The sequence below is a fragment of the Pundamilia nyererei genome, unplaced genomic scaffold, assembly GCF_000239375.1.
Source record: "Pundamilia nyererei isolate P.nyererei 1_Seehausen unplaced genomic scaffold, PunNye1.0 scaffold00074, whole genome shotgun sequence".
In the NCBI taxonomy this organism is placed as follows: Eukaryota; Metazoa; Chordata; class Actinopteri; order Cichliformes; family Cichlidae; genus Pundamilia; species Pundamilia nyererei.
The window spans coordinates 1,304,802-1,332,063 of NW_005187475.1; the positions used below are offsets into that span (position 1 = coordinate 1,304,802).

General features: G+C 39.1%; 3 protein-coding genes across 3 annotated transcripts; 2 read left to right on the top strand and 1 right to left on the bottom strand.

Annotated features, from left to right (window-relative positions):
• The first annotated feature begins 6,553 nt into the window (after window positions 1–6,553).
• Window positions 6,554–12,774, top strand: pbk (PDZ binding kinase). Its single transcript, XM_005737234.1, has 7 exons — window positions 6,554–6,661; window positions 7,224–7,391; window positions 8,349–8,488; window positions 8,856–9,025; window positions 9,870–9,999; window positions 11,313–11,489; window positions 12,072–12,774. The coding sequence occupies exons 2-7, from the start codon at window positions 7,225–7,227 to the stop codon at window positions 12,308–12,310; spliced, it is 1,023 nt and encodes a 340-aa protein (XP_005737291.1). The 5' UTR covers window positions 6,554–6,661; window position 7,224; the 3' UTR covers window positions 12,311–12,774.
• Window positions 12,775–13,761: 987 nt separating this feature from the next.
• On the bottom strand, window positions 13,762–22,832 carry esco2 (establishment of sister chromatid cohesion N-acetyltransferase 2). The gene is made up of 15 exons (XM_005737305.2): window positions 22,763–22,832; window positions 21,688–21,740; window positions 20,979–21,121; window positions 20,499–20,811; window positions 20,113–20,401; window positions 19,523–19,644; window positions 19,212–19,323; window positions 18,387–18,474; window positions 18,214–18,256; window positions 17,929–18,073; window positions 17,549–17,680; window positions 15,844–15,933; window positions 15,519–15,662; window positions 15,095–15,279; window positions 13,762–14,567 (listed from the first exon to the last, which is right to left on the bottom strand). Exons 2-15 carry the CDS (start codon window positions 21,738–21,740, stop codon window positions 14,435–14,437), a joined length of 1,992 nt encoding a protein of 663 aa, XP_005737362.1. The 5' UTR covers window positions 22,763–22,832; the 3' UTR covers window positions 13,762–14,434.
• A 289-nt stretch (window positions 22,833–23,121) lies between these two features.
• Window positions 23,122–27,114, top strand: ccdc25 (coiled-coil domain containing 25). Its single transcript, XM_005737236.1, has 7 exons — window positions 23,122–23,309; window positions 23,446–23,493; window positions 23,657–23,696; window positions 26,195–26,246; window positions 26,482–26,557; window positions 26,683–26,786; window positions 26,908–27,114. The coding sequence occupies exons 1-7, from the start codon at window positions 23,285–23,287 to the stop codon at window positions 27,112–27,114; spliced, it is 552 nt and encodes a 183-aa protein (XP_005737293.1). The 5' UTR covers window positions 23,122–23,284.
• The last annotated feature ends 148 nt before the right edge of the window (window positions 27,115–27,262 follow it).

Below are 27,262 nucleotides of genomic sequence, written 5' to 3' on the forward strand. Positions count from 1 at the left end.
AGTGGCAGTTTCTTCAGCTTTTGTTTCCAGCTCAAATTTTGTGCCATTTCATTTCCAACTTAACAAACAGGAAGTAAAGGGACAAAAAATTGCGATTTTTTTTTTAAAACTCGGTGAATGTAAGACTGAATTGGGGGAAAAAGCATGTTGATTTGTTCAGATCATATTCTCTGTATTTTTCATCAGACTTAATTTCTTTGGACATTTCTAAATAAAAATAGCTGCAGATTGGTGACAAAATAAATACAAAAAAACACTGAACCCCATATAGTGAAAGGATCGGATTGTTCTATTATGCATTAGGGGCCATTGTGCTGCTTTTTCTTTGGTTCAAAAAGCTTGAAAATCACAAATGTAGGTATGTTGTGAGAGGAAGGCAGAGAAAACTTGGATGAGTGGCAAAGGTGAAAGGAGACCCACGCTTTCTTTGTAACCGAAAAACTGAACATACTGGTGAACAACAGCATCATATACTTTAGTTCAAGGGAATCAAACCGTGGGTGTTTATATAAGTCCTACAAATGATGAGAGTATTTGAGAGCACTTTTTAAAAACAGGTTGAGGCCTTCCAAAAACAGCAACTGCAGAGAAAAGCTTAAATTTACCTCAGATGAATCTAATCTGCTGGTGAATACATTGCAGGCTAATCATATACTATTACCTTATGGGTACAATTTATCAGGCAGAAAATGTAAACCAGTGTCTTCTACTGTGGGCTTTCTTTTCTTGGTTCTGTTTATTTTGACTCAGTTCAAGGTAACTGGCTGAGCTGCAGTGTGTTAGACATCAGCAGAGCAAAACTGTTGTGCTGTGATTAACTGGCTAGTTAGCGACTCCTCTGATCTCAGATAATAGTTTGAGTACAAAAACACCCTCATGTCATTACTCAGAAATACCCTTGGAAGTGACCACATACTGCAACCATCTTGTAATGTTTTCTCATTTTCATTCAATTACATTTAACAGCAAAAAAAAAAAAACTGTCCTTGTGGATTGTAATGTCTTGGCTGTGTTCTGTGTATCTTTTATAACACTGTGCTGCTCGTAACAGATAGACGAGCTTAGGAATTAAAAAAAGGATTTCACCTGAAAACTCACAGAGCTTTTTACTTTGTGTACTGTTTATATGTGCCACTAAAATGCTGCATATGTACTGCTGAAATAATAAAATGTAGATTTGTTTAAACAGGTGAACTTCATTATTTCTGCAGATTTGTGGAGGGGAATTGGAAGCAGGAAATCTCAGCACGTCAGCAGGTGAAAAGAAAAGAGAGGGAGGAAGTTAAGATGGACGTGTGTGTGTGTGTGTGTGTGTGTGTGTGTGTGTGTGTGTGTGTGTGTGTGTGTGTGTGTGTGTGTGTGTGTCACAGAAATCACACAGCTGAGGCATGTGGAGGTGTACAGCACATGGGTGTTTTCACTGACAGCTTCTAGCAGTAATCACGTGTATGATTGTTTCCAAATGCGAAACGAATGTAAAAATGACTGGATGAAAAATCACCCCGTGGCCGGCAGTCGGAATAAAGGCTGTGAAGTCGTGTAAACATGGTTTCAGTTATCTTGCAGGAAAGTAAGACTTTAACTTTTTATTTGATACATCAAAGTATGAAGGTATGCAAGAGGGACTACTTTGACACACATGTAGACTATTGTACTGATGTTTCAAGTAGATTTTTTGTCTCTAACCACACAATCAGATGTTTTCTGATAGTGAGTGAGGGGGTTTTTTTTCCAGAGAGAGCAAATGTTTTTAATATATTGATCATTTTGAGCCATTTTAGTTCACAATGGAGAGATTTGATGAAACTAAAATAATAATTTTAGTCAATTTTAGTCCATAGAATAGGCTGGAAAATCATGGGAATGCCTTTGCCTGTTCACATCTCTGTCTGTTGTAATATCACACCCCGATTGTGCCAATGAGTGTAATCAAAGGATGAAAACTAACATTTTGTACCCAAAAAACTATTGAGTATGGATGCAGTCATTTTGTAAATGATTTGGGGGAAAAAAAAATTTAAAAATACAAGATAAATTATTGGTTCTCTTATTATTTTTAGTTTTTACATACAGAATAATTACCTAGTTCAATTACAGAGCCAATGCGCAACACCACCCACCTCAAAGTGCTTTATATAAGCAGCTAGGCCATACAATGCCAGAGAGAGAAGTCCAAAAATCACTCCTGTTCAATAGGAAGAAACATTCAGCAGAACCAAGCTCTTAGGTTAAAGAAAAAACATAAAAGAAGAAGGAGGATCAACAAAACACAGACCACAGGACAGAGAGGGCATTGTAACTGACGTGCAGCGGTGGCACACGTGGAGAGTGGAGCAGAAATGCTGTGCCTATCATGGAAAGGCCTCCAACAGTCTGATGTAAGATGCACAACTAAGTGATGCTTCAAAAAGGAAGACTTTAAGGCTAACTTTAAAAATACAGGGGTTGTCTGTCTCCTATATCCAAAGTGTAAATGGTTCTACAAGAAAGGAACCTGAGACTTGAAGGCTCTGCCTCTCATTCCACTTTTAGAGGCTCTAGGAACGACAAGCAAGCCTGCAGTCTTTGATCAAAGTGCTCTACTGGGATAATATGGCACAGTGAGATCTGTAAGTTATCATGACACCTGATAATTCAAAACTTTGTATCTCAGGAGAAAGATTTTAACATTAGAACCACCTGTGTAATACTGTGAGGCTGAACTACCATAGATGGACACGAGACTTTGACAGTGAATTCTTTCAGGAGGTTGGAGCATTCATGGATTGTTGTAAGCAGTTTGTGCCGTTAACACAAGGGACACTTCCCAGTCACAGTAACAATCCATGCCAGAACCATAGACTGTATATAAAACATGAATGTAGCTTTGGCGTTTGGAAAGTGAAGCCAATAATTCAGCTTTCATTATTCCTGATGGCCATGAGGAGGGGACTCGTTTGGTTTCGAAAATAATTCTTCTTCTATGGAAGTCTGGAAAACAAAGACTTTGATCCACAACCTCAGGAAACACTTTGCTGATGAATTTGTGGCCAGAGTCACTAGTTTCAAGTCTTGTTTAATACAATGTGACTTTCATTGTATAAATTATGTTCTCCTTTGTGTAACTGACAGCTTGCAAGCCTTTCAGTGTGTGCCTCAATTTAACAGTGAAATCCACACTCACTTGTCACATGTCAGATTCAACATGTCAAGACTGTGACGGCAAAACTGCACAGCAATCTATGGCATAATGTTGCTTTCTAAAGATATGATCAGTGTTTTGTTTTGGGGGTTTTTATATATATATTTTTTTCTCATTGTTTTTTCTCAATTACAATACATGAGATTATTTTCTTGTTCATCCCATAAGAGCACTCAGTTTCATAACAAGAAACCGAGGGTTCTTCATGTCTGGTTCAGACATGAAATTAACCAAAACATTGGTCCAACTCATGCATTTGCCACAACAAAGAAGGCAGATGTTGTAAATTCTCCTCAGCATCAACTCCACATGCCATCCTCCCTATTCTTCATCTCATTACTTGGCATATATAATCTCTGGTTATACTGTGGCTTGTTTGGGCAGGAGACAGAGTGAACTATAAAGTGTTTTATACAAGCTGAGGAGTGGAGTTAAACTGGAAGGCAGTCTCTGCATGTTTGCAGTATGGAAACAATTCTTTCATGAGTTGCAATTCTGTTTGATTCCAGATGAAAAAAGCCACAGGGAGAGAAAGACGCATATGAGTCTTGACACATAAATCCTGGATGATGATGCACTTGAAGTGCCATCCTAACCCATCCAAAAACACTACATTTAGCAAAAATATATTCTGTGCATTTCTTTTTCTAAGCAATAATGATTCTGAACAAGCAGGATAGAAATTCTTCTAGTTATATTCAAGGATCCACATACTTTTTTATGATCTTGTGCATGAAAGTCCTGAATCCTTTCAGACTTCATCTAATCACATGGCAGCCACTTGATGCATTTTAGACATTTGGTCAAGACGACCTGCTGAGGTTCAAATTTAGCATTGGAGTTGGGAAGAAAAGTGAGTTAAGTAACTTTAAACTTTGCATAGTTGTTGGTGTAAGACAGGCTGGTCTGAGTATTTCAGAAACTGTTGATCTGCTAGGATTTTCTCACAAAACCATCTCTGGGGATTAAAAAGAGGAACATTTGCAGTGAGCAGCAATCCTTTGAGTAAAAATACCTTGTTGACGTCAGAGGTCAGAGGAGAATGGCGAGACTGCTTCAAGATAATAGGAAGGTAGCAATAACTCAAATAACCACACATATCAACCAAGGTGTGTAGAAAGGCATCTCTGAATGAATAACACGTTGAATCCTGAAGCAGATGGTCTACAACAGCAGAAGACTACATTCGGTCCCACTCCTGTCAACTAAGACAGCACAGGCTCACCAAAAATGGAAATTAGAAGACTGGAAAAACAATGTGAGCAAGATTCAGAAGGTAGGGTCAGAATTTCGCATAAAAAACACGAAAGTGTGTCTCCGTCATGCCTTCTTCAGGCAGTTTTGTTATACTATTGGATGTAAATTACTTTAGGTGAATGGAATGTTTCTAAAGGACCCCTAAAGGACTCCCTAAGGACCCCAAAGCTCTTTACATATCCAGTCATCCACCCATTCACACACACATTCACACAATTTTTTTTTTAAATCACAACTTATTATCATCCTGCTTTAAGTCTAATCTCTGTACTCAAATAATTACACTAAGTCATGCAACTGTTTTGTGTATGTTTTTGACCGTGAAGCACGTTTTCTTTCTGGCTGCTTCTCTGTGGTATGACCAGAAACTAACTCATCCTTATTCTAGAAAGTGAACCACAACATGTGGCAACAGAGCCCATGAACATGAGCTCATTCCTCTTAAGGGGAATTAGCAAATGAAAAAAACAGAGATAGAAAGAGAGAAAGTCCCAGTGTTCCTCTCCACATCCATTTGTCTTTGGACTACATTCCTGCTCCTCTTCCTCATAATGAAATGGTTATCCCTGCAAACAATGAGAAGACTGAGCTGCAGGAGCATCTGCAGCATATGAAGTGGGAGATGAAACAAAAATTGGCTCACAAGGTCGAGGTCAACTTCAGCATCACCACTGAGGGCATTCTTTGAGCCAAGGCGTTGGAGAGAAAGCAGGCACGAACTGAAAATGGCCCTAGTCTCTTCCTAACATGCTTTTATGACCCACATACTTCGTGATCACCAGGCCTCAGTATGTTTTCGGGTAATACTGAGACAAACAGCTGCTTACGTGCTGAAATGTGGATGTATTATTTGAGTAAAGCATTAAAAATGAATCAGAAACACAATACATTTTGACCAATAGGCTAACAATTTAAGTAAAGTGAGGAGGCGGTGTGGCAGCAATCTTCTACACCACATTAGCACTGTGATTAAAGAGGAAATCAACACAGACACAGAAATCCCTTATTCTTCATTAGGAGCAGCAGGAAATCAGAGTAAACAATCATTTATTGGCTATCATAAATATACTGATCAGTGTGATATTAGTATTAGCTCAAATATTTGACACACACTCACACTCCACATCCCAGCAGTGTCTTCTCACTCAGTTTGTCTCAGTGTTTGCAGTAAAAGAGAACTGTTAGTTCACCTGTAAGCTCTCTCTCTGAACCACATGAATGACACTCAAGGACATCACTACATCACACTGTATATGACACTAAACCAGTTTACAAGGAGTTGGTGTCATGCAGCAAATAGGTTTGATTGCTAATGGGCAATTGTATTAAAAATCCCCCAGAGTATGTTTATGTTAGGTAGCTAGTAAGCCAGCACAGACACCGACAGCCAAAATTGTTGTTCACTCTGGTTTTAGCTGATGCTCTTAATGAAAGATGGGGGACTTCTGCAGCTGCCTTGATTTTCTCATTAAAATCATTGCTAATATTTTTTTTAAAAAAGCTTTAAAGGAAACTTAGTGGCTCCCTGTGCTCCGTGATTGGGAACCCAGCATGGCAGAGAGAGAACAGCAGAGTAAGCCCGTTTGGTCTTCTGCTTTCTAATCGGCTGACTTCTACTCCCATTCCCTCTGCTGCTTGAATTTTTTCTACAAATTTTCACTTTTTATTCTACAAATTCTTACATATTGCAGCAAATTTATCTTTATAAGTAGCATGCCCTAAATTAAAGAACAGTGTCAGCTACTTGAAATGTGACCAATCATGATCTCACAGTCCCTGTTTCATTTTGGTACTAGGGTTTTCTAACTATTCATAAGTAAGTGATGACTACAATCTGTGGTGTAGCTCATAGTAAGTGGTGAAAATACATTTTGTAATCTAATTTGTAACCAACTCTCTGCTATTACATCATCATCTGTCATAAATAAACACACATACTAGTATTTTGCAACGTGATTGGCCTCAGCTGGTGAAAAGCAGAATTACAATTCTTAATTATTGGAAAAATATAGAATATTGTAAAACGTGTAAAAAGTAAAAATTGTAATTCTGCTTTTCACCAGCTGAGGACAGTCACGTTGAAAAGTAAATGAAATATGCACGTTTCACTCCCTTATTAAAAAGGGTTCGGTTTGTCCCTCTGCGGTCTCCGTCCTGTATGCCCAGCCTTCAGTTTGAATCTTCGGGCGGTTTTTAGCTACAGCAGCGAAGGGAAACTTTTAGGTAATTCTACTTTTCTTTAAAATAAGTTACAGATATTTGATTTTGTTCAAGTTAACAACATTTTTGATACATTAATTCAAATAACTTACCAAATGATTCGCAGTCACAGTTAAAGGATGCCAGTTGACGATAATTTAAACAGTTGGCGAATTTTGTTTTATATTGTCGATAACCGATATCTAAAAAACTACTCTAAAATAATCATCACTTATTTCGAAGCTAAGCCTTGTATTAATTACTCAGTTTAAAGTAAAATTTTGAATTGAGTCTTGAAGCTTCTCCCTGAACGCTATTGTCAATAGCAGTTGCGCCAGGCCCCGTTTAAAATATGTCTTTTTCTTTAAGTTTTATATAAGCGTAGACAAGGACAATCGTGTATATGGTTAAAAACATAGTAGGCACCTCAGATTTTAGTTCGGCTTATACATACACGAAATACCACCTATTAGTGCAGTACGTTAAACTCAAATCTACATCATTGTTAATGCCCGTACGTCCACTTCTATCTTGTTGTGAGTTTGTTTTGCCACTTTGCTTTCACGTGTTTACTGAAACTTTACAGAATGGCCACCCCTGCCACCAGCCCCGACCAGGGCGCATTTAGAACCCCTAAAATTGTCCGAGTGAGGAGCACCGGAAGCACCAGCGGAACCCCCATCACCATCCCTGCCTCTCCTTTCATGAAGAAGTTGGGTTGTGGGACTGGAGTCAACGTCTATCTCATGAACAGGTGTTACTGTGCTCTGTGAATTGATGGATCACAATGTATCTTCTATCAAATGTAACCACCCTTTTGAAAATTAAATCTGAAATTATTTAGTCAAGCTTGGTACATAACTTTGTTTAGGAGAGCAAGGACTTTACCATCTGTGTCAAAACACAGAATCATTAAGCTGATTGTCATGTCTACCCCTCAAAGATCCAAGGAAGTACCTGAATCAGTCTGTTTACAGCAAAATTAACTCAAAGGCTAAACACAAAAAATTCTTCAAATAACCTGATTTCCTGATTTCCAAGTCACTGGAAGTTGGATAGTGTTCAGCCTCCGATTTAAAAAAAAAATAGCTTGGATGTCACTTTGGGTTTCAATGAACTTTTTGTTTGTTTTTAGCCTGTTTTTGCTTTTCATTAACCTGCAAATAAAATTAAAAAAACTGTTTAAAAAATCTTAGCTGAAGATAATGTGACAAGATCCCAACAGACTGTGTGAACAATAGTGTTTTTTGTGCGACAGTGTGGCACACATTATGATGAGAGCTTGTTTAAAATTAAAAATGTAATATAGTTCACAGGTTTGGCATGAAGCATGTGAAGGAAAATTAAATATGATTTTTTTTTTTTTAATTCCGATGCAACTTTCATCTCTCCTAGTAACTAAAAACTGCTGTGATTTCAGCTCATGTTCTGTCTGCTAATCGTCTGTGGGTGTTAGTAGGGATGCATGCAGGTGGGACATCTAGCCAATCTAGTTGGAGCTGTATATTGCAAACTTAACATGAATGAGCAGTGTGTTTTTAAAGGCCATATTATATTGCCATTACCAGTATCGTGTCTCTTTCAGTATCTCATGACCAAGTAAACAAATACATCTACAAGATATTTTATCGCATTTGCAATTCCTGTCTGTGTACATAAACATAAAAAAACAAATGCGCTCTAACTGTGTGTTTTTGATGATTAATCGTAGAGTGGGCAACCTAAGTGCATCACCCTGGGCTGTGAAGAAGATCAACAATAAATGTGCAGCCAAACAGGTGACTGTTTACCAGGAGCGCCTCAACGAGGAGGCAAAGGTCCTGAAAGGAATCAATCACCCAAACATCGTTGGTAAGAGCGGGCACTGTTGTGATGGCGATCTGTCTCAGTTAGTAGTGACACAAAAAAAACAGATTCATTGTTCAGCTCCCTGAGGTCACATTATATGTCCTCTTACATGTGCAAGTCAGTAACTTATATTTTCCATTGACACTGTAAATTTTTGACATTGTTTCTAAGAAAAGATAAGAAAATAACAAAAAACACTGAATCCCACAGTTCAACATCATTTGATTTTTTTTATTAATGTTTGTGTTGGTCACTTGGTAAAAATCATGTGCAAAATAGCTTTTTGGTTCTCTTATTTTCAGATCATGCCGTCTGTGATACTGTTATATTTGCTCTTTTAAACCTTGTGCGTCTTTGTGCAAACATCAAGGTTTCCGTGCCTTCACCACTGCCAAAGATGGCTCCAAGTGTCTGGCCATGGAGTACGGAGGAGAGCAGTCCCTCAATGACCTGATAGAGAAGCGGAGGGAGGGCGGCCTGAAAGCTTTTCCTGCCGCTATTATAGAGAAAGTGGCACTGCATGTGGCTCGTGGCCTGCAGGTAAATCGCTTACATGGTCCTCCTTTCTACCTGGCATAATCACCTGTGTCATAACTGGAAATACATACATACATATATAGTCACAGGTGGGATTAATTCCCACATCTGACCACGTGTAGCTATTACACATGATCTTTTACGACATGGTACAAATTATTTTATATGTCTGCTTGAGCTGCATGTTTTTAGATACGGATATTTGGTGATTTAAAAATCCAATATTGGCTGATACTTTTTTCTGTTGGAAACACTGCAAACAGTTTTCGCTAACATCTGCGATGTTGAGTTATTTGTGAGCCCTTGCTAAGCAAATATGTCGGTGCAGTTTAAAAGTTTTATTTGTTATTGTTTGTGGCACAACAAACATGTTGCCAGCAGAGCAGGTACAGAGTGCCCTCTGGAGGATAAACTATGCAACATAACATGGCTGAAGAGTCTTTCTCCCATCTGTCAAATATTCATCTGTCTGCCAATATATCAACTGACAGTATCTTTTAGGCTGTAATATATTTATTATTTAGGTGAAAACAAATTAAATACATTTTAAAAAAATTACACATAACACACACCAAGACATAAAAATTTAAAAATACTAACCACTTAATAGATAAAAAGTGGTGTTTTTATCTGAAATGTATTGGTCACCTTTATTTTCTTCCAGGATGTGCTGATGCTAAATAATATCCCTGGTTAAAAGTAAAACATTTGTGAGGCAATGGTAAATTTTCATAGTATTTACTGCTTAATAATCCTCCAGCTCACTTTATTCAAAAGTTTCTTTCATTCCTAAATATTTGTCTGTTTAACATCAGCCATGAGCTTCAGGAATACTTTGTCTTTGCAGTATCTACACAATGAGAAGCTGCTGCTGCACGGGGACATGAAATCATGTAACGTGGTCATCAAGGGTGACTTTGAAACAGTGAAAATCTGCGATGTTGGCGTGTCTCTGCAGCTGGATGAAAACATGAAAGGTAAATTCTGTGTTTGTTCACGAGATATAGCTCTGGGTTTTTCCGTCATATTAAAGATTTTTGACCAGTTTTATATATGAGAGTTTGAGATTTGAAATGTTAATCTACTGAAACAAGGTCCCAGCAGCAGCATTATAGTGCATTATAGTTTGTCTGGAAGCATTGTTTCTGGTGTAGTTTTCAGCTTTGCAGAAGTAGTTATGTTGCCAATAAGCTGACAAGCTCAGAATAACACCCACACAGCTCAAGCACATGTGCTGATTTATTTTCTGTTGTTTCTGTTGAGCTTTGGATGGAAACTGTAGTTATAATTACTTTATTATATTTTTTAGGGTTTTATTAAATTAGCTGGAATTAAACAGACTTAACCCTGCCAGCTCTGCTCTAATGTCTCCTCAAATCAACGAGTCGGGTCAAATAATCTGGGGGGGAAATAATAATCACAATATTAAACTTCCTTTATTCTTCCTTGTCTTTGACCTCAGTGAAAAATGTCATGAATTTGGGGAAGGATGTAAAGGAGACTTCATGTAAAGAATTGTGTTTCTGCTCAATAATGTGTTGGCTGATGATGTTGGCATTAAAATAAATCTTCACAGAGAACAACACCAAAGGCCTTCCTACTTTAGCCCATATCTTAGGTGCCTTTTTCTCAATGGTCATGAAAACAGATGTCTGACCTGGTGAAAATTGTCATAAGCAGCATGTAATAAAAGGAATATGGCTTCGTGGTCACGAAAGTGAAAAAATGAGATTTTATTCAGAAATGTTCAGCCAGCTCTTACGTTTCTCTCCTTGCTGAACAGATGAGCCATGTTCATTTTCCCCCCTTACTAAAGCAACTCAGTGAGCTCCTTTTATGACTGCCATGCAGGTCATTTCATTCATAAAGCAGCAAAACTGAGTACTCACCCACAGCGCATTGTTAAATGGTGCAGTTAACTGAAGTGGTACAGAGCGTATGCAGGCACACAAATGGGATTAATCATGGATTAAAGCACAGAATTGGCAGACACATTTGTGTGGTAACCGCTGTTTACAGCAGTTGATTTACTTTGTTTTTCTGCCCGGATAGAAACATAAATTATCCTCATACATCATGTCATCAGTCTGCGGGGGTCTCCAACAATTTGGGTTCAATTTGAACTAATTAGAAACTTCTGGAGCCTCAAAGATGCGCTTTGTTTTTAAAAGTAATGTAATTTTGGGTGACGCCATTGTGGCAACCTGGACAAATTAAATTTGTTTGTTTTGCAGTTAAATTGTTTCTCAGTCCAAAAGGAGTTTCATGAAAAACAACTCTGTGTCTTCAGTGTCTGACCCAAAAGCGGAGTACATCGGCACAGAGCCGTGGAAGCCCAAGGAATGTTTGGATGAAGGAGGAGAGATCACAGACAAGGCAGACATCTACGCCTACGGTCTCACTCTGTGGGAGATGATGACGCTGGCCATGCCTCATCTGGAGATGCTGGAGGATGAGGAGGGTGAAGGTGAGATGTCACTTTGATTTACTCAGACATGTTAACTTTTCTTTCATGTGTCTTCATGACACTTTCACAGTTTTTCAGTTTGCATTATTTGGTTTCCAGTGCCTCTTAAGCTTGCTTGGTTCTAAGTTAGCAGTAGAAAGTAGCAAAATGTTATCCTCCTCAGTGTAAACTAGAGCCTTAGCTCGGTACTGAGAGGATACATTTAAATTTCATTTATTACTTTCTGTGCAGCTACAGTTATGTTTGGCTGACACAAAATCCTAATCCACATCAACTGACACTGATGCTTCCAGTTCTTTTATTTCTACAAACAGTGACTATTAATAAGAATGTATCTTCTTTCATTTTTAAATATTCATGTTCATTCCCTGCAAACGTGTAATTGTTCAGTTTGATTGTGCCCACATCTTGACTGTACTTTCTGATAGTAGTTTAAAAGGTTAGACTCTGACCACGAAGCATGTTGCTCCATCAGATTATCATTCCTGAAGTGTGTGTAGAAGAAGCATAACTCCATACAGTGAAGACTAAAAGAAAAACCTAATTGTGGAACAGTATACTGACTGTGTTTATGCGCTTTAGTTTTAGAGGACTCTGTGGAGCTGAGTTTTGATGAGGACGCCTACTATGAACGGCTGGGGACGCGGCCGGCACTGGACACCGAGGCTCTGGGCAGCTCGTACCGGAGAATGGTGGAGCTCTTCTACCTCTGCACGGAGGAGGACCCCAAGAAAAGACCAACAGCCGCCCAGATCGTCCAGGCTTTAGAGAGCAACGCCTCCCTGGACAAAACGCCCTCTGAGGTGATCGTTATCGACTGAGTTATTCTGCTCGCTGTGTCAGAGGTGCAGCTTAGAAATGTTTAATGAAACTTCATAAATGTCGGGCTAATAGATTTATTTTTTATTTATTTTCTAAAGGGGTTAATGATTATAGAACAGATGGACATAACGAGTCTCCTGATACATACCTATTTTTTCTGCACGGGTTAATAAACAAACTTTCACTGAGCATAAACATAGTTAATGGTTAAAGTGGATTTAAATATGAATATACTACAGACTCACTTGCTCAAAGGCCTTTCCAGTTTGTGCTGATCTCTTTATATCGCTATTTGTCTGTTATCTTTCCTATTGTGTTACAGTCCTTTTATATTGTAAATGTTTTTGCTTTCATCCACTGTTTATATGTATTTGTCATTTTAATCTCATTCAACTTGTAACCTGTAAAATGTTCGTTTATAGGTTTTTTTTTAAATATCAATAAATTGGACAATGATCTCAGACCACTTTCCCACATTCATGCACTTTCTCAAGCTAGAAATATTTTTGTTATGCATCAGTGGCAAAAGCCTATCAATAAAACACAGGACTTAAATAATTCTCTTGTTTAACTTTAAAAATCTGATCAGCTACTTATGGCTGAAATTATTTGAGACTAAGCTGAAACTTACAGCTTTTAGCTACGTCATCTTTGCCAGCAGGTAAAGTTCACCTTCCTTGTACAATACTCACTGTACAAGCAACTTAAGGGACATTTAAGAAGAGATTCTTTTGACTGCTGCTTCCAACAGACAAATATAGATTTTAAAATATCTAACTCTTGAACTAACTAAATGGATGTGAGGGAACGTTCAAAGGACAAATGTTTCTTTTCCTCCAGAAAGAGAGAGGGGAAAAAACAAAGCCACAGCATTTTATTCATTCCTGTAGCTTGACACAAACATGAAACAGCAGGGAATGACCACAGATTAATTAAATAATACCATTAACAAGCATGAATGCTGGCAATGGCATCGGGCGCATTCATGCTGATTTGATAAGTCCAAATCAGCTGTAAGAAGTTACTCTTTTTCTGAGTTTTGGAGGAAGAAAAATGTTTTACAGAAAAGCGATTGCTGGTTAGTTTGACTTCGCATCCAAAACTGCTGAACTATTTTACTTGAGTTTGTGTCTGGGTTGCTTTGTCTTCCTTTCCAGTCCCCAGTTTCAAATGTAAAGAAAAACCTGTCAAGTTTCAGCATCATATGGTTTGGAAAAACCAGACAATGACAGACAAATGCTACTACAGTTATTTACCAAAAACAGTATTAAAATTGAAATTTGCTTTTAGAAAAAAAAGAAAAGGTAATTTTACATAGAGCCTGCCGTGCTCCTTTACAGTTCAAGCTGCACTGGCACTGCTGCACTCTATTTCCTCTATTGCAGAAGAACTGTTGGTATGCACACTTTGAGACATTTTGACAAAAAGACCAAGACTCAAAAAACAAACTTAACATGTTTATTAGATGCATTTACAAAGCCTCAAAACAACAAAAGGATCCACCTTTAAACAGGTTGGTTTCTATAAACATCTCCAGAAAATGTCGAGCCCAGAGCACAAAGACATTCTGCTCAGATGAGCATGTAGCAAAGAGGCTTCTAGTTTTCTGTCCTTAATTTGAACATGAAGACAAATACTGCAAACTGAAAGCAAACTGAGAAACGTCTTCAGTCAGGATTCAGGCTCCTTATAAAAAAAAAAAATTAAAAAAAAAATAGGCACTGCCATTAAACAAAAACATTCAACAGTGAAGAGGCAGTCCTGAATATAAATACTGATTCATGAGCTTTTAAAACCATATTCGGGAACACAACAGGGAGCTTCAGCGTTCTGATTCGACCACCAAACTCCTCAAACCGCAGTCTGAGCAACTGTGTGATAAAACAAGCCTGATCAACAAAGGCTTAACCCACAGGACCAAAAGGATCAATGCCAGCATCGTGGCTGGTTTTAATGCTGTGGCTGATCACTGTATACAGCCAAGATTTAAATGGAGACAAAACTCAGCCTGGCCTAATCAGCATGGAAAAACCTGAACACTTGTTGCTTTGCATATGAAGAGACAATTTTAAACCAACTGCCATTTCAGAGGAACAGGGACAAATTTTGAATTCCTTCCAAACTCATGCAACAAAGTTGTAAACAAGGAAGGTTGGTGTGTTGCAGTACTTGGTGGCAAACAGTTTGCCGTCAGGTGTCGGATCAGAGAAGGCGATTTCTTCCTTGGTTAGGGGACTGCCGTACATGAACGTACTCCTAAAACAAAAAGGGAAAAGAAACTGAAGCCATCAGCCATTTTAGATCCGGTCAAACACTTTATGTGAGCCTACTTCCAGTTTTACCACCTGCTGTTGACCAGAGTGTTTACCATTCAAATATTATTTAGGGGGTCCACAAGTTCATGTGTGTGAGGAGTTTACTCAGTAACCAGCTGACTGAGACATCATACATTGCAAAAAATATTAAAAAACACTTTGAAAACACATTAGATCTCAATGAGTGGAAAACAAATGTGCTGACACCTACACTGATAATGTGTTAGGAACGAAAAAGATGCCATATTGATACAGAGGGCTGAATTCAAAGACACCCTAAAGTAATAGTAATAAAATAAGTAATAAAAATGGTTTCGTAGTTCTTGCTTATACTGGGGTCATACTGACAGTCATCACAGCCGTGTTAATATAAACAACTTATATGGCTACAATGAAAACAAAATTCTTCATTTCTATGAGGAAACAAGTAAGGAGACCGCGAGATTCATGTTGTGTGCATCATCCTACCTCACTGTGTCCAGCATGCGGGTGGCAATGCCCTGTCGCCTGGCCAGGCTGAAGACCCAGATCCGACTGATTCCACACAGAGCTTGTTCTGGGACAGTGGAGCAACACCAGGCTCTGTGTCTCTCCATGAAGTCGTCCTTTGTCATGTCCTTGTGTCGATCTGGCTGTTCAAGGACTCTGTAAGCCTGAAGAGAATCTATGCATAAGTTACGGCACCTATAAGATCCATGTGGCATCAACTGAAACTTCAAAACGAAACCATCGTTTTGAAGACCAAGAGAATAATTAAAGGCTAATCTCCAAAGCAAATCTGATGTTTAAAAGCTTTACATGTTAGCTGCAGCGTTACTATGTTTCAACAAACTGACTTCCTGAACAAACATTTATATTTTCAGATATGCTAGAGACACTAACACAGCCGTACCTGTCGTATGGGCTCAGCGACGAGGCATCCTACCACCAGTCGCTCTGTGTTGATGAACAGGTAGGTTTTAGCCTGAGTTGGTCTGCTCAGAGCCACCTGCTGGAACCCCAGCTCATTGTCCGCTACACGCCGCACATCCTCAGCCTGAAAGCAAACACACAAAAATGATTAAAAATTAAATGCAACACTTTTAAGTAAACGCTAACTTGTGTACGAGGCTGTCTGTCTATACTTCTGTCTGTTTAAAAGTGAAAGCACTTAACAACAAATAAGCATGGAGAAAAATCAGAAATAAGCAGAAGTGCTTCAGTGTGCTGGCTCAAACCTTTTTGATGGCATACTTGGGATCATCTGGCATGACCAGGAGGATTTTTCCATCCCAGAACTCAGCCACCACCCGTTCCTTCTTCCAGCCCTGAGAAAACACAACAGAGGAAAGGAGCTGCAGTTACAAGCCAACAATTACAACAACAACCTCATCCCACGAAGTAAACTCCCGCCAGCAGCTTTAACAGCTTCCCTGATCCCCACCCCCCCACATGGACTATACTTGGGTGGGCTGCTCAGGTACACTAAAGTCCACCCAACTATGTTTGGCAGCTAATGCTGCATAATTTTTTCAATATGTTTCTAAAGCACTAGTCACACTTTAGTACTTCATAAACTCACGTCTTCTGTCCAGAGAGACTGAATGGTAAATGGCCTGTATTTGTATAGCGCAGGGGTCGGCAACCTGCGGCTCTTTAGTCCTTATAGTGCGGCTCCATGTGGTTTGGGGAAATAAATTAGAAGTATTTAGCTGAAGTGTATTTTATTTATGTTAGTTCTTTTTTTAACTTGGAAGATTTTTGTGATATCGAAATATAAAAATAAAATTATATTTTATTATTTTTTCATCGCTCAAAATAAGCGTCACACTCGCGGAAGCCGGTATAACCGCAGAAACGCCGTGCATTTATCGAGACTTTCAACCCCAGGTAGGCCAGTTATGGATGTTCGGATCCACATTATGTCAGCAGCTGTTCTCCACACTACGTTAAAAACAAACTCCGCTCACGCCTCACAGACGACAGCTTACAGTCCTGCATAAAGATGAAGTGACTTCGTACAGCCCAGATTTGCAGACGCTGTGCGCAGAGGTTCAGGAGTCCCATTGTAAACATATCACAGCAGACCCGACGATGTTTGCATGAACACGCTTTTCAGCATCTCTTTATTGACCACTATTCACACACGGTTGCTGTACGCATACAGCCGGCTGTAGCTTTTCAGCTCACAGCCCGACACACGCCAACACAACAGCATAGATAGCACAGACATTAAGGCGGCGAGGCGTGATTGCACACATTAACCGGGTAAAATACATATTTAGGCAGAATTTTTGCAAATATCTATTTTTCATCTTTTAGCAGCATAGTGCTTTTTTTCCAATTATTTTTTAAAAGCCAGGTCAAGGCTCCAAAAGCCCAAAGGCGACATAAGGGTGGCGGCTCACAACAGTTGTTGTTTGCTACATGGATCATTTTAGTTCAGCTGGGTGTCTTTCCTTTTGTTATGAGTTCAAAATGTGTTAATTAGATAAATAAAATGTAATTTTCTCTGTAGCACTTCATGGATTTCATAAGCAACACACCTTAGTTGTTCACACAAAGCATAAAGGTAAAAAAATATATATATACAGTGTTATCTTCATTTTAAATGTCAAAAAGTATTTGCGGCTCCCGGTGTTTCCTTTTGCGTGGAAACCAGGTCCAAATGGCTCTTTGGGTCTTAAAGGTTGCTGACCCCTCGTATAGCGCTTTACTTAGTCCCTAAGGACCCCAAAGCGCTTTACACTACATTCAGTCATTCACACATTCACACACTGGTGGTGGCAAGCTACATTGTAGCCACAGCCACCCTGGGGCGCAGTGACAGAGGCGAGGCTGCCGGACACTGGCGCCACCGGGCCCTCTGACCACCACCAGTAGGCAATGAATGAAGTTTCTTGCCCAAGGACACAACGACTGAAGGGAGAGAAGGATGTTTACCACAAATTTGATGGAATCGAGGAAGCGCTGGTGGAACTGGGTGTGCTGGAAATTGTCCTCTGGGTTGTCTGCGCTGTACACCATCCCACATGAGCTGCAGGTCGTTGCACCAAACTGTTTCTGACCAGCATCCTGATGTCAGAGTAAAAAAATAAATAAATACAAAAATTCATTCAGTAAAGAAACAAAAGCAATGAAATCAAATAAAATGTATCGCCAAAAAACAAAACTCCAAAGCTCGTGATTTTTGTGGGTTGAATATTTGAACAAGTTTCAATCAAAGATATCTGCATCAGGCTGGGTGAGTATGGGGTGAGGATCAGAATAGAAAATAAATAAATATATCAAAGCATACATGCAAACAGATAAATTTAACTTACAATGATGAGCTGGTCATCATCCTGCTTCTCTTTCTTCCTGCGAATGCTTCGCTCTTTAACGGCTGAAGCTGGAGTCTGCAGCGATGCTGTCGGACCAGAAGGGGTGCTGCAGGACACAGGAGGTCGCAGAGCTGCACTCTTCGACCTGCAGATGTTTCAAAAGAATGCTTCAGGGTTGTTTCAGTTACTGAAATTCAGTAATTGTTCCTCTAAAAACTAAACACACTGCATTTATTGTACAGAAATGCCATCTTTAAATGTTGAACTCTAAACAAACCATCTTACCTTTTAGAGGCAGAACCAAATATGGGATAGACTGCTGCGGGCTCTGGAGGAAAAAAAAAACAAAACTTCAACATTAACAAATGGAAGCACGACTGAGTAAAACTGAACATCTCCAGGATTTATTTATGCCACTCTATGCCTGAGTTGAGGGATCTAATAAAGTATTTGCTCACCTTTGGGAGAGCTGGAGTTAGTGCTGGTGGGGCTTATGTAACTCAGCTCAAAGGCTGGCTCAGAGCCACCTTCTGTTGTAGGAGTATGCTGAAAACATCAATTCAAGTTAACAGAGTCATTAAAAAATTTAAGTGATCATGAGTCAACTACAAAAGCAAAACAAAACAACAACAACATTTTGCCACGGTGAAGGTGCAGGATCATCTCTGGGGCGGAAATAATATCTATTCTGGGATAAGTACCTCTGAGCCACCCTGGGAAATTCCTAGTTGGTTAAACTCAGAAGACAAACCTGACAACCCAGCAGAAACCACATAAACAGTAGCAGAACAAATGGAAAAAGAGCTAAAACATCAAAGGCAGAAATGTAACCATCACAAGCGGGTTTTTTTGGCATTATTACCCCATCGATTAAGTCCTGACAGATTTTGCATCACATAGAGAATGAGCAAGGAAGGGATCGGTGTTTGCATAAACAAAAGGGGGAAATCAGAGAAAATTTCTGATTGTTTTACAATTACATTATAAAAACGGCCAGAAACAGATGCCATTCATAACTAAAGAGGAGTTTCATCCTCTTAATTTCGGTAAAGGCATGTTACAGTTTCAGCGTCTGCTGGAGTCTTGACATTTTGAGTGACACTACACAGCAACACACCGGCCCTCAGGCAAGCCTCATAGAAGGATAATAGGAGCGACTACTCGTTTTAGTGTCTGCAAGCACGTGTAATACTCTCACAGCACTTTTAATGCTCAGTAGTAGTAGAAAAACTATCAAAGTACCATTTACATTATAAACAACAGCCTTTTGGACACCCATGTACCTGACTGAATGAGGAGGCTGGAGATGTGGAGCTGTGTTGTGTTGGAGATCTCAACAACGTAACCATGAGCTCGTGAGTAATCCCGTGTTTATCCAGCCCAATTTTAGAGGAGCTGAGGAAGGAAGACGATTAACAGTTTATCACTGAACATCAGTCTTGGGGCATTGATAAAGTGCAAATATCAGAGATCTGTGTTGGAAATTCAGATTGTTAAATATGCCATGAATTAAAAAATAAATAAATGAATAATAAGGGAAGTTTCATTTCTAAAACGAAAAATGAAGTCAATGGTACGTTTAATACATCAGTACCTTGATGGCTGTGGAGTTGCAGGCTCTTCATTAACGGAGTCCATCCAGTCTGTTGGATCAAACTTCATTCTCTGTTTTGTGCTTGGTTTGTTCTCATACGTCCTCAGCGGCTTGACGGCAGTCTGCAGGAAACAACCAGGATTAAATATTACCATTAACATGACAATATTTGCCATGGAGGGGAAAAACATAATTAATTTATTTAACATATCAAATGGCAGACACCATTGCATGGAAAAACCTTTAAAATCATCATTAACTTATTATCAGATGTAAAAAATGAACCCGTTTCCCATCACACTCCAACATCTACAAGATTTCTGTTTCATTTCACTGTACACCAAACTAGGCTGTAAGTATCCCTCTGAAACCTCAACATTCTCCATGACATCAAGCGACATTTTATTAATTGAAATTGTGCGCAAGAGCCTGAAGAAAGTTACTCTTTTCTTTAAGAGTCAAGGTAAAAGGTAAAGGTAAAAATTACTCCAGTGTAGTTTGTTTCTGGGATATAGAAACCTTTTCACGATTTTAAGAAAAGAGAATCTCAAGAGATGAGATATTCCAGTAATACGTAAATGTACACAAACCTTTTCAGGTTCTTTCTGCTGTTGGTTTTCTGCCAGAGCACCCTGCGGCTGCTTTGATTCTTTGCCCTTTGTCTGTGGTAGGACAGCTGCAGACGGCCTGGTTGAAGACTTTGGCGCAGTTTTCTTGTACATGGATGTAGGTTTCTTCCCTGTACCGAAGAAAGCAGCTCCAACAAATATCTTCGGCTTAGGCTTCAGGTTGCTGAATGTGATGGTGATTGCTTTCTTGGACTCTGTGGGATTGTTGCTAGGTGTAACGGTAGGAGGATGAGTCGGTTTAGCGACACTGCTGAATTAAATAGGGAGAATTAGAACAACCTTAAAAGACCAACTAAAACAACAGCTGTTTGAAGAAGGCTTCAGAAGTATCAACAGCTATGACAAACCTGCTGCTGGGTTTGGGTTGGGACAGCTTGATCCTCTTTATTGATGTTGAGTAGCTTTTGGTACCCATCTTCCCCCCTTTACTAGATCCTGCTACTTTTCTTGGCTTACTGCCTCCCTTAATGTTCTTTGTTGTCTTCTTTTCTGGCTTTTGGGTCATAGTAGGAGAGGGTGGAGCAGCTGGACAAGGCAGAGAGTCCTTCAGAGCTTTCCTCTCAAGTGGAGTGAGATAGACTGGATTCTTTTTGCCATAGAAGGAGCTCGTGACCAAGGAAGGTTTGAATGGAGATTTTTGGGGTGATCTAGCTGGAGAGCCTTTAAAAATAAATTAATTAAAAATATAATATAAATAGATAATAGATAATAAATCCAAATTATTATAAATGTACGAGGAAAAACCATTGTTGTTTGCATTGTTGTTTGAACAATTAAAAATTACAAAAGCATTTCTATTGCAACAAAACATGTTTAGTCCATCCCACCTGCTGGTCTGCGATGAGATTTCTGTGGGGAGGTGTCCAGACAGCCAGCTGGCTTCTTCCTGGTAGGAGACTGCTGGGGCGTTCTTGGAGACCTCCTCTTCACAGGTGACAACTCCTGCCTCACCCCCTTCTTGGCTGGGTGCCTGATGTTTGAGAAACAAAACAGATGAGACAAGCGATGGGTGAATTGGCCAATAACTTGTAACTGGCACGTTTGAGCCCATAAACTTGTCAGGAAAGTGTTTACTGAGGTTACAGAGCAGATGATACTACTGCCTGAAAACAGGCAGCTTTTAGGTTTGAACCTTTTGGTGAAATCAGGTTTTTCTGCATGTAGTTTTCATATTCTCCAGTTTCCTCCCACAATCCAAAGATATGCATGTTCGGCTAACTGGTCATTCTAAATGGCCGTAAATGCAGGACTATGTGGGGTTGTTATGAATCACCGTTAGCCCTATGGCAACCTGTTGCAAGGTTACCCCCACTTCTCACTCAAGCCTGAGTTGTAAAAGCAATTTTGCCCCATTAGTGTCAGTCTCATTATAGCAGGAACCCAATTCTAAATTTGTCGTAGTATTAAACATGAGCTTCCATAATCTCTCGACTGTAGCACAACTGAGACTATTCTCTTACATCTGAGAGTATAAGTCCAACACAGAGTACATTTCAAGAGTAAATCAGCAAGCCAAACAGCATATACACAGCTTACCTATCAGAGTCCAGGGAGGACTGCTTTCTCTTTCTGGTTGTGGTGGGCATCATCTTCATACAAAGGTAATGAAATAAAATGAAAAAGAAAAGAAAAAGAAAGTTTAAGAATTTCAGCTTTGAAAAAAAGACCATCGATCTGAAAAGTCACTCCTAATACAAAAAAAATAAAATAATTTTTTAAAAATTCATAATCAACCTGGATGTAAAAGAAAATAAAGAGATGCTTTAATCTACATTAATTACTCAAAAATGAAGATGAATCAAAAGTAACACTGCATCTTATTTCAAAAAGAACCAAACGAGATCTGTTGCCTAGTAGAACACCAGCTGCAAATCAGCTGTACCATATTATTCATGCAGACATCTTTTTGCAAATCGTAGGATATCTGGGTCACAAATCCGCCGTTGAAAGTAATACTCACTGCAGAAGGGTCACTGACACAAATGCAGCTTCAAGATATATTTCATGTCCATGGCGTTAAATCAGGAGATTTTCTACAAGGGTCTGGTGTGACTGTGGCAGGTAAACAACAGCCCACGACCTATGAGTTTAATGATCAATTAGGATGCTGATTATGAATCTCGATATGAGACAGAGCCTAAAGGTCCCCTTACTGTCATTTCGTTGTGAGGAAAAACGAATAATCTCGAAAGCAGCTTTAGCTCGACGGTACATGTTAGCTAACGACGCGGTCATTTAAGGGCACCAGACGGAGGCGAAGAGATAATTGGCGGGACTATTGGCTTATGCAAAGGCAGCACGGTCTCCATTACAAAACAACGGGCATTTTTCATATCGATCACGAGTTGTGCACACTTCAACTGGATACGTGCATTTGTTTGTGATTTAAAAGGTGAATAAATTAAGCATTAAACATAAGCTAGTTCTGACTGCCTTGGAAACCTTTATTAGAGTCGCGGTACTTAAAACTAATGTACCCCAATTATGAGATAAAACACAAAAATACAACTCTTCGTTTTCCTTACCAAGTATGTTTCTCTTGAGCTACATAAACCAATAAATGTTTGTATATCTGTATATATATATATTTGAGTCGCTGGCGGTCTCCTACCTCTACGGCTCGCGCGCGTTTCTTCTTTATGTTTTGAACAGCGCGCGCCAGTGTCGGAAAAAAAACCCTACACCGTAACAGGAAACGGAAACAGCTACCACACGGGAAACGTAGTAAAAGCAGAGAGAAACTTCTAGTTCTAGCCTTCAAAATAAAACATCTTCATGTAAGAAAAAAGCCACTCATAAAAATTATGAGATAAAATTCAATTTACTAATGGAAAAAATTCGATGAGGATTATATAAAAACATAAATTAACTCAAAACGAATCAGCATTTATTAATTTTATCTATCGATGTAGACCTTCGGCTTTTGTTTTGAAGGTAAATTTCGCTGTTTCCTTTGCGCTACACGCTACTTTCCCTCAGTTAGGTAACAGCTTCCCAGGTCATTTTGTACACGCGAACGGCAGCAGGTCTTACTGCAGATGAAATTTGTCTTTCTTCACAGTCAGCGGTTTAGAGCCCAAAGTTAAAACACACATTGTTCATCTTTTTAGTGGCGATTTTTAATCCACGTAAAATGGTGTTTTACTTCACAAGCGCCGGTAAGTTGAGCTGCCATTAGCTGTTAGCCTGGTTAGCTTCGCACTCCTTACAGCTGTTTAGTGTCTTTCACGAGTTTCGTGCCAGGTGATTTTGCAGTTTCACTCAGTAACGACCCACTTCCTGTCTAATTTTTAGTGGTGGGCCCTTCTTTCACGATCTACATGGGAAAAGACAAATATGAAAGTAAGAGAGCTGTCCTTTGATCGCGCACTCACGCCCTTCTCTACCTTCCTCCGATGTGTGCTATATCTGTTCATTCCTGTGTTACTTTGTTGCTTAAACACCGGTAATAAATCTCTTATTGAATCTTATCACCTTTTAACTCGAGGCTGTTTCATGCCTACAGATGAGGATCTTATCAAGTATGGATGGCCCGAAGATATCTGGTGAGATTCTTTATCTGAACTCTGAAATAACCTGAATTTTCTGCAGCTGGAATTTTTAAAGAAACTGAGATGAGCAATAAAAGTACGTGGTTCCTAGAATCATAGATAAATGTGTCTTAACACTAAGACACATTGATGATTATGGAATTAACTTTAAGCACCATTTGTAAGAATGTATTGAACGGTCGATGTAAACATTGAGTGAGTTTATAACAGTAGAAACATTAAAGTGCAGTCCGTTAATGTAGGCATGACAAATTCATGTTAGTTTACTTTTGTAATTTAGGGTTGAAATTAGAATAAAATGTTTTCCATGCCAAATATTCACATCCCAGAAAGTTGATTCTGGTCAGGTGGATGCAGCAATTTCAGTCAGTTTAGAGATGGTCCTTTTCACATAAATAGCAGATGAACAAGAACGAGATTTCCATACTCTTGACCCGTAGGATGCTGGTGAAAACAGTACTTCTGCCAAAAACAGAGAAAGAGAGGATGAAGGCCTGATTGGCGGTAGGGAGACAGAATGTAGGAGTTTAGAGAGTAGAGGCTTTAAATGGAGGGACTAGACCGCGAGTGCGAGAGCTTGATGGTTTGGACACGTACAGCAGGGGAAAGTGGAAATACTGAAATGCCAAAAGAGAGGAAGACCACACAGAAGGTTTATGGAGGCAGAGCATGCGATAGAGGCAGATGATCTGCTGTGATGACCCCTGAAGTGAGAGCCAAACGATGAAGGGTTGAATTAAATTTTAAAAAAAATGCACCAAGAATTATTTGCAATTATTCAGCATTTAAACAAGTGCTTTGGATTTTCTGTATTACCAATTTCCAGTGTTGGGTAAGCTACGTTGAAAAAGTAATTAATTATAGTTACTAGTTACTTCTTCAAGTAACCGAGTTAGTAACTGAGTTACAATATTCTAAAAGTGATTAATTACTTGAAAAGTAACTTTTGCGTTACTTTAAAAAAACGTTTAACCCTCTGGGGTCCAGGGTATAATTGGCCATTTTTAACTACTTTTGATTTTCCCTTTACAAACTATTTACTTTGCCTTGTTTGGTATCATTCTTTTCAGCACAACCTCACGTGTCTGAATTTACAGTCATGTTTTCATTTTGACATACTGTATTAACACAATTGATCTAAAATCAGACAAAAAGCATAAAATCAGAGTAGAAAAAGTTATATTTTTACTGTAACAACCACAAACATGTTTAATGAATCATATTTCATAACTTTAAATGCAAATATAAATTGTCAATTTTAAAATCCTATGCACAAGTTTTGCAAACAACAAAGTTATTTGCATCCATTTACCGGTACCTTTTACCCCTTTTTTAAATAACCATTTCAAACTATTTACAGAACAATCAGCTGTTCTTCAATAAGATGCCACACAAATGATTTGTGCCATTCCAAAAAGATAATTTCTGTCCACTATAAAGGAAAACATCACGGCCTGATACCTGCAGGTCTGACAGCAGCAAGTGTATCACTCCTGTTTTTTACATGGAGACAGCAATCGCACACACAACACAAAACTATCCACAACACTACACATTAACTACACAAGACAACACATTAACTACACACTCCAAACACGCTAAACGTCACAAATCTCTCACATCTCAAAACTCTCTCTCTCTTTTTCTGCTCTCTCACTCTCTCTCTCGCTGTCACTCCTAAAACTTCCCCTGTTTTTTTTGTGGTTTTTGTTACTCTCTGCTTATGCTGATGTCTGCATAAGCAGAGAGTGCTTGCTAGCGCTGTCCTTAGACAGTAAACGTGACAAAACTACTCAGGAAAAAACATGCCTATATATTGTTTATCATGACTCTGGTTTTACGTGGCCTATCAACACAGTTTAAAAACTTATATATGTCACCTTGTTGCTTCGTCATCTTGAAGTGGTCATGTGATTGGCTTACCACGACTACTGTATTCTTCCTCAGTCAAACAGCAGCACTCATGCGATTGTTTTTGCCCCTTAGCTCCAGGTGTTGTGCTAGACAGTGATCGTGATTATCGTCCGCGGGAGCGTGCAGCTGCTTAAAGCTGTAGCGTCCAGATTACTTACAGCTACTTCCGTGCAACTGATATAAGATGCAGTAAGCTGAACACAGCTTCAACCGTCTGTTTGTTGAAAATAGTAACGGACCGCATTTTCTTCTTAGTAACGGTAACGGCGTTGTAACAATAGGAATAGTAATTAGTTAGATTACTCGTTACTGAAAAAGTAACGCCGTTATTCCCATCACTGCTAATATCTCTCTCTTTAAAACCGATTCGTAGTTAAAAATAGATGACTTTCATTTTTTTTATTAATATTTTTATTTCCATTTAACTATAATTGTAGATTCTTTTTAGAATTATTTGTTCCTTGCCTTTGAAATTAATAAATTTTTTCTTCTGTGTATAATTTGTTACAGTTTTTCTTGTTAAAATTATACTTTATGGCATCCTGTCATTTAAACCTTCTCCTTTTCCCTACATCCAGGTTTCACGTGGACAAACTGTCCTCAGCTCATGTATATCTGAGAATGCCAAAGGTAAGCATAAGCTCGCCCAATGAGAATGACCCTGAAAAACAGACTTTTAAATAAGAGTTCACACTCCTGAGTTTTTTCTCGGAACTGGCAATTTATTAAGAATCTAATTCTCAGAATAACTGTCACTAAATATAACAGTCGGTTCTCTGTTTTTGGTTGTGTCAGCAACACTCCACATACAAATTCTATGGAAAATATTTGACAGTGATGTAACTATTATGTGATTCATTTCTAGGGTCAAACCATTGATGATATCCCACCAGAGGTGCTGATAGACTGCGCACAACTGGTGAAAAACAACAGCATCCAAGGTAAAGAGAAAATACTCAGGCTGGCCTGAGAGATCCTCTTGTACAAGTTTCTGTCTGCTGTTATTTTTACTGGGAGGAATTTTGTATGCAGATGTGGTTAAACTTGACGTGTTACATGTTTTCAGGCTGTAAGATGAACAACATCAATGTGGTTTACACAGCGTGGGCCAACCTGAAGAAAACAGGAGACATGGATGTTGGACAGATCGGCTTTTATCGACAGAAAGAGGTCAGCAGACCTGGCTTCATGTACGCTGATGGATTATTATGCAGCAATCAGTGTAATACTCTAACATTACATAGTATTTAGGCAATTTTATGTGTTCGCTAAACTGGCTTTGTGTTCACAGGTAAAGATCGTGGCAGTGGAGAAGAAGATCAACGAGATAATAAACCGTCTGGAGAAAACAAAAGTGGAACGGTTCCCTGATCTGGCAGCAGAGAAGGAATCGAGAGATCGGGAGGAGAGGAACGAGAAGAAAGCTCAGCTGCAGGAGCAGAAGAGGAGAGAGAAGGAGGAGCAGAAAAGGAAAAAAGAGCAGGAGGAGCTCAGGTAGAACAGTGTTTTAGAAATGTTTAATTATGGCTGCATGAATATCGCCAAAACAATCGCATTGATAAGTACGATGACATTTCAGTCTGCAGTAGCACTTATATTTCACGGGAGCCTCACAGCAGTTGATATAAGACACACCACTTTAAATC

What these genes read in the sequence shown, in the direction of transcription:
- pbk (XM_005737234.1), top strand. Translation starts at nt 7,225, where the DNA reads ATGGCCACCCCTGCCACCAGCCCCGACCAGGGCGCATTTAGAACCCCT. An exon ending in AACGTCTATCTCATGAACAG is followed by an intron (nt 7,392 to 8,348) that starts GTGTTACTGTGC and finishes GATTAATCGTAG; the next exon opens with AGTGGGCAACCTAAGTGCAT. An exon ending in CAATCACCCAAACATCGTTG is followed by an intron (nt 8,489 to 8,855) that starts GTAAGAGCGGGC and finishes GCAAACATCAAG; the next exon opens with GTTTCCGTGCCTTCACCACT.
- esco2 (XM_005737305.2), bottom strand. Translation starts at nt 21,740, where the DNA reads ATGATGCCCACCACAACCAGAAAGAGAAAGCAGTCCTCCCTGGACTCT. An exon ending in TTTGGTTCTGCCTCTAAAAG is followed by an intron (nt 18,074 to 18,213) that starts GTAAGATGGTTT and finishes AAACATCTGCAG; the next exon opens with GTCGAAGAGTGCAGCTCTGC. An exon ending in TCGCTGAGCCCATACGACAG is followed by an intron (nt 15,280 to 15,518) that starts GTACGGCTGTGT and finishes GATTCTCTTCAG; the next exon opens with GCTTACAGAGTCCTTGAACA.
- ccdc25 (XM_005737236.1), top strand. Translation starts at nt 23,285, where the DNA reads ATGGTGTTTTACTTCACAAGCGCCG. An exon ending in GTTTTACTTCACAAGCGCCG is followed by an intron (nt 23,310 to 23,445) that starts GTAAGTTGAGCT and finishes TCTAATTTTTAG; the next exon opens with TGGTGGGCCCTTCTTTCACG. An exon ending in GCTTTTATCGACAGAAAGAG is followed by an intron (nt 26,787 to 26,907) that starts GTCAGCAGACCT and finishes TTGTGTTCACAG; the next exon opens with GTAAAGATCGTGGCAGTGGA.